The sequence below is a fragment of the Alexandromys fortis genome, unplaced genomic scaffold (assembly GCF_014885135.2).
Source record: "Alexandromys fortis isolate MF-2015 unplaced genomic scaffold, M_Fortis_MF-2015_v1.1 scaffold_212, whole genome shotgun sequence".
Classification (NCBI taxonomy): domain Eukaryota; kingdom Metazoa; phylum Chordata; class Mammalia; order Rodentia; family Cricetidae; genus Alexandromys; species Alexandromys fortis.
The window spans coordinates 2,570,904-2,577,367 of record NW_026068091.1 but is presented as its reverse complement, the minus strand read 5'-3'; the positions used below and the strand labels follow the sequence as shown (position 1 = coordinate 2,577,367).

Genomic DNA, 6,464 nt, shown 5'->3' with positions numbered 1-6,464 from the left:
GTAGAGAATGCACATAGATGCATATCTATCGCCATGCACAGAACTCAAGTCCAAATGCATCAAAGACCTCAAAACAAATCAGTTTCACTGAACTTGATAGAAAAGAAAGTGGGAAGCAGCTTTGAACACACTGGCACAGGAGACCACTCCCTAAATATAATACCAGTAGCACAGACCCTGAGCAAAAATTAATAAATGGGACCTCTTGAAACTGAGAAGCTTCTGTAAAGCAAAGGGCATGGTAAATGAGACAAAACAGTAACCCACAGAATAGGGAAAAATCTTCACCAACCCCATATCTGACAGAAGGCTGATCTCCAAAATATATAAAGAACTCAAAAAACTAGACATCAAACTACCAAATATCCAATTTAAAAAAAAAAATAGGGTACAGATTTAAATAGAGAATTCTCAACAGAAGAATCTCAAATGACCAAAACACATTTAAGTAATTACTCAACATCCTTAGCCATCAGGGAAATGCAAATCAAAATGACCCTGAGATAGCATCTTACATCTGTCAGAATGGATAAGATCAAAAACACTGAGGACAGCTTATGCTGGAAAGGATGTGGAGTAAGGGGAACACTCTTCCATCACTGGTGGAAGTGCAAACTTGTACAGCCACTCTGGAAATCAGTATAATGATTTATCAGAAAATTGGGAATCAACCTTCCTCAAGACCCAGCAATACTACTATTGCGTATATTCCCCCCCCCAAAAAAAATGCTCAATCATACCCCAAGAAGACTTGCTCAACTATGCCCATAATAGCATTTATTCAGTCTGGAATGCACTTCACCTGCTGGTGCTGCCTACACCTAGAGAAATTGCCACTGACATCACCCTAATCTAGAGAAATTGCCACTGACATCACCCTAATCTAGAGGCTCTCTCACAGATGTGGCCAGTGGTTTATCTCCTAAATGGATCAAATGCCTGTCAGCTTGACATTGTTAATCATAACTTCAAGGTTTAGATTCATGGTAACCAATGAGACTTTGGACTAGGAGAGACAGAGCAAGGGATGAAGTAACAAAGGGATGCCCACCCTGACCAGTGCCACCACTGCTCGTGTGTGGCTGCTATGCAGGGATCATCCACCTGCTGAAGGCTGTATTGATCACTCCCAGAACAGACTGGACATCCCTGAAGACCAGAAACTATCCAGAGAAAGGGGTGATATCTGGTAGAGATCTCCTTCTAGGGCTGCTTCCTCATTGGACTGGGGTTCCTCCATCAGACAGGGAGCGAGCTGCTAGGGGGCCCTGTGCTTCTCCCATCAGACTCCCTGAGGGAGAAGCTGTGCTCCCCCACCACCCTGAGCTCCACAAAGCCAGGGCTGCTGCACCCTCCTCCCCTTTCTCAAACAGCTGCCAGTTTCAAGATGTCCTTCTCTTCCTCTGCAGACCGTGCTCAGGAAGTCCTGTCTTCCCAGGTCTCTCCTACAAGAATGTATACCAGAAAGTGTGGCGGCGTGAAGGGGAGTCTCTGACTGTGCTGAGAGCAAGGCTTAGTGAAGGTCAGGAAGAAGAAGTGTGAGTTAGCTTCATCTGGAGCTGGGTGAAGGGGCAGGATGATGCCAAGGCCAAGGTCCACATCACCATGGTGGCCCTCAGAGTCCAGGATTCTGGTGGATATTGGTGCATGTGGAACATGGCTGGGAATGTCAACCTATTGGTGGGTTTCTGGCTGAAAGTGTATCCAGGTGAGCTGACCCAGCCAGAGCTGGGATGGGTGGGGTAGTATAAGAATGAGTGGTTCTTCACTATGGACAACTTCCTGTTACCATTTTAATGACAAAGAAAATGAATTTTATCAAATTCTGTGTGGCTCTGGCCTTGCCCTGTGTGGAGAAGAAATGGAACTTGGGACCATGTTGTGTTTTCAGTTGTCCAAGCATCATATACTCATTGTCAGGGTGTGCCTGGCACTGTTACAGGCTTTGAGAATATAACATTATACACTCAATGTCAGGATGTGGCCGGCACTGTTCCAGACCTTGAGAACATAACGATGAGCAAAACCAGCCACAGTCCTTCCCTGTGGGGAGCCCTGACAGTGGAGGCATGTTCTGTTTTCAGGTAGAGAGAGGAAGAAGGCAGTTGAAGTGTTAATGATGGGACAAAACTGGGGTGTGCACTTGGAAGTGTCTCTGTGAAGAGAGTCAAGGGCATTTAAAGGTCACGGCTAGGGCTGTGGATGAGACTGTAGGATAAGGGGTCTCTCCAGCATATCTCAGTACAGCTGCCCATCACAACAAAGGGGATAGGAAAGATTCTCTCCTTTCCTATTCATAGGAAAGATGAGAGAAGAGTCCGAACAAGATGGGGTCCCCACACTTAGAGGACAGGAAATGGTGGGGACCCAGGAAGTGTCTGGGGAAAGCCACCCATTGTTATGAGTTCGCCCTCCACCTGCCATGCCCTGCACCCCTGACCTGAGTGCATCCCCATCCTCCCTGGTCTGAACCAGGAAGAGCTTTCCCTCCCAGCTGTGGTGCTGAATCTCATCCTGTGCTCTAGCTCCATGCCAACCAAGAAGCAGGAGAAACTGACCGTGGGGTCTTCATTTGTCTGGATGCCATCAGGAAATAGGTTTATTTTTCTGTAATCACTTCTCTTAGCAGCATGTGTGTGCGTGTGTGCGTGCATGTGTGTGTGTGTGTGTACACATGTGTGTGCTCTGCCTGTGGTGGCCAGAGAACAACTTCAGCTGTCATTCCCAGGTGCCATTGCTCTTTTACTTTCTTTGAGCCAGGGGTTGTGATGAGCCTAGAACATGCCAAGTAAGTTAGGCTATCTGGCTAGTGACCCCAGGAATTCCCCTGTCCGTGCCCCCAGCATGGAATTGTAAGCTTGTGCACCATGCTTGGGTTCCTGGGGCTGAACTCAGGTCCTCATGGTCACTCGGCAAGCACCGACTGACTGAGCTGCCCCTCAAGGTCTTAATTTTCTGCTTTGCAAGGGTAATTGATCTTGGGGAGGCTTCTGCTTTGCCCATGTTTTCAGTTGAGAGAAAAAACAATCTCCTGCCCATGGCCATGTGACACAGTGGGAAAAGACACTTGATGCCAAACCTGACAATCTGGGATCCCTGGGCCCATGTAGTAGAGGAGAGAACTGACTGCTACAGGACCTTTGATCTCCATATTCATATCAGGAATGTGCGTCACCTTCAATAAATAAATGAAAATGTAAAAATGTACTTAAACCTCAGCCCAATTACAGCTCTAAGAGCAGGGTGTGCAACGCCCCAGAAACCAGGCCTTGTAGCCCAGGACAACTGAGTGGGGACACAGCTGCTCTCCTGCCAGGCTCCTCCATCTTTTCCCTCCCTACATTGTTATTCAGGCTGCATTGCTCAGAACAATGGCTCAGACCTCCCTGCATAGCGACCACTGGACTCAGGAATGTCTTTTCCATGCCTTGTAAGGGGAGGAGGGGTTTTGTAAGTCTTTCTCTGTCTTGCTCCTGCTGAGATGGACCTGTGAGTCCCCACAGGACTGAGAACTCCTGACTGCAGTTCCCACATGCTGTCCAGACCCCAGACTGCTGTTGATGAAATGAGTTAGGATGATGTCAGGGGGCAGGACCTGCTCCTGGGTGTCGATGTGTACCCTGAGGAGGGTGACTGACCACATCTGTTTGCAGTATTCTCTTGAATTTGAAACCCTTGACTCCTCCCTGTCCCCAGTTCTAGCCCCATCTCACAATTATGAAACAGCTGCCTTTGTACAATACCATATTATAGAAATATCTCTTAAACTCCAAAGGGGCAGTGAGTTGGCTCACTGGGTAACAGCACTTACAATCAAGCCTGGGGACCTGGTTCAAACCCCAGGACCCAGAAGATGGAATGACAGAACTGACTTCTGCAAGTTGTCCCCAAACCTCCACATGTGTTCTGTGGCACATGTCCACACACAGATACGCACACTTACATGCTAAGTAAATGTCATTTTAAAGGAAAGTTCTTTGGTGCTCTTGATTGACCCGGGAGCTAGGAAGTCAGATGACACTGTGCTGGGGACCAGCCCTGACAGGGGAGGCTGAAGAGAGTGTCCAGTGTCTCTCTTCCTCACGTGTCTACTTCCTCTTTCCTGTCTCCCTCTGAAACAACACACAGCTGACACTCAGAAGTCAAGCCCAAAGTCACGGAGGGCAGATTCTCCTCAGTATCTGTGCAGCTGAGGGGCTGTGAGGTCTGTCTGTGGAACTCAAGTCTCTGGCTTAATCTAATATTTCCTCCTCTCTGGTCCCTCAGCCCTCACAACTGAGAGAAACCTTCGCACACATCTAACCAACACCCTTGAGAGTGGATTTGTCACAACGGGCCAGGTCCCCATTTCAGGCCCTCATGTGCCCTTCACCCATGACGTGACTGTCTTCACATCTGGACTCCTCACCTTGGCTTCAGGGACCACGGAGCCAACCCCTGTGACAAGCCACAGTTTCACCAATTCCAGTGGCACCATCACAGAGCGCGGGAGGAGCACAAAGAACCAGCCAGTGACCATGTCTCCTAGCAATGCAAGACCCTTCTCTGCTGATCCAGTGACCACCTCCACCGAGTCAAGACACCTGAGCAGCAGCTTGTCCACCACGGGGATGTACCACCCGTCAACCCCCAAGAGGTCATGTGATATTCTCTCAGGCGTGGCCCCAGCTCTCAGAGTCCAACAGATCTCAAGAGGCGGCTCTTGAGTCCATTCTTACTCCCTATTGCTCCCCAGAAACTCAGTGAGATCACTGCTGTTCAGCAGTGGATTATGGGAAATGGAAAGGGCCTTAAAGGAAGGAAATGGGATGAGGGTCAAAACTAAGGATGGAGAGGAGAGGGCAGGGCCAGGCGAGGGACTGAGGAAGGGAAGTGTGGTTGTTTTACTTGGGTTCCCCCAGACCCTGAGACAAGGAGCAGCATTTTACTCTGGCACCGGGAAGAGGGTGAGGTGTCCCAGAGAATGGAAGTCAGCTGGCACACCATGCTGAGGCAGCCTCTGCTGTGCACACAGGAGCGTCCTCCCACTGGGCATCCAGTGTCAGGTGCCACCTTCTGTTCTCCACTGGTGGGGGCAGCATTAGGGCGCCAACACAATGGGAGTGCAGGCCCTGGTGTCACGTGGAGAGGGAGCTTTTGCAACAGAAAACAGGGTGGGGGCAAGAGGGGTCCTCAGTCACTATGGAGGCAGCAATCTTGATGTCGTGAGCCCCGTAGGGCCATTGTGAACTACCCTTGTCTTCACTGATGGGGGTGGAGGACATGCTGGAGGAGAGGTGACAGCGGAGATGCTGCCTTCTGCCTGCTGACTCTTCCATGACTCCGCTGTCTCCTTTTCTCTTCCCACAGCTCATCCCCAAGAGGGGGCATCTACCTGGAGGTAGCGCTGTGAGGTTACCCACTGGGTAACCTCTGTGCTTCTGTCTGCCAAAGGAAGCTGTGGCCAAGGTGGGGACCCGGTCCTTACTCTCTCCTGTCCTGCCTCCTCAGGTCCCAGGAGACTTACCTCACTGTGACGATGGTAGTCCTGACATTCCTTTTGACGCCTGTGGTGTTGGTTATGGCTTTTGGGAGAAGAGGCACATGGGAAGTAAGTACAGTCACCCCTGAAAAACCAGGGCCAAGATCTGTGTCCCTACTCTGAGGATTATGACTCTGAGACTTTGGCTGGGGAATAAACCTCTGCCTGTGTCCAGTCAAGATGACCAGGGACATCCAGGGAGGAGGACGGTGGGTAGGCATGGGTGGTCCCACATGTCCCTTATGGGGATGAAGGAACAATACAGAAGCCAGAGAGGGTCAAAGGTCACCCAGGACATTGGGGCACTGAGAGCAGGGCATGGCCTTTCTTCATCTCTCCCTGTTTGTTGTAGGCTACAGCTTGGGCAGTGACTCTGCTAAACCCTGGATATATCTTCCTGAAGGACCAGAGACACTGTGGAAACCTGCTTGGTATAAGATAACTCAGTGATCTGGAGAGCTGATGCCAATGGACTCAGAGGCCAGAGAGGACCGAAGCCCAGACAATGGCCCTAGGGCAGGAACACAGTACAGCTGCCTTCCTTTCACCCAGGACCACCATGTCCTCAGTTTCCCTCTGTTCCCTACAAACGTCTCCATATCTTTGGAGACAAGAGCCAGACTCATGAGCCCTCGGGCAGCCAGTGTCTATAGAGTCCTATTCTGGATGAGAAGGGACAGAGACTAAGACCCAGGATCACAGAGGAACTGGTACCAGGAGGTCCCAGAGCTGACCAGGGCCAGGAGTCTTCTGATGTGTCGTGACTATGGCTGCTGGTCCTCTCTGTCCTGGAAGTCTGAAGTTTACTCATGGCACTTGTTTCCTGTCTGCCAGCCTCTCTCAGGTCAGCGAGAGACCAGCTACAGCCTTTCCCAAGATGGCTGCAAAGGCTGGGCTCCCTGCCTCCAGTTGCTTCTCCCATGTGATGAGCTCATGCAGGAGA

At 50.3% G+C, this 6,464-nt stretch overlaps 1 protein-coding gene across 1 annotated transcript in view; it reads left to right on the top strand.

Annotated features, from left to right (window-relative positions):
- The window catches only part of LOC126488935 (trem-like transcript 2 protein), a 44,300-nt gene extending 38,329 nt beyond the window's left edge, over positions 1-5,971 (top strand). Inside the window, 5 exon segments of the mRNA XM_050122819.1 lie at positions 1,576-1,708; positions 4,267-4,636; positions 5,491-5,555; positions 5,558-5,590; positions 5,874-5,971. Of these exon segments, the coding sequence (XP_049978776.1) occupies positions 1,576-1,708; positions 4,267-4,636; positions 5,491-5,555; positions 5,558-5,590; positions 5,874-5,971 (699 nt within the window).
- The last annotated feature ends 493 nt before the right edge of the window (positions 5,972-6,464 follow it).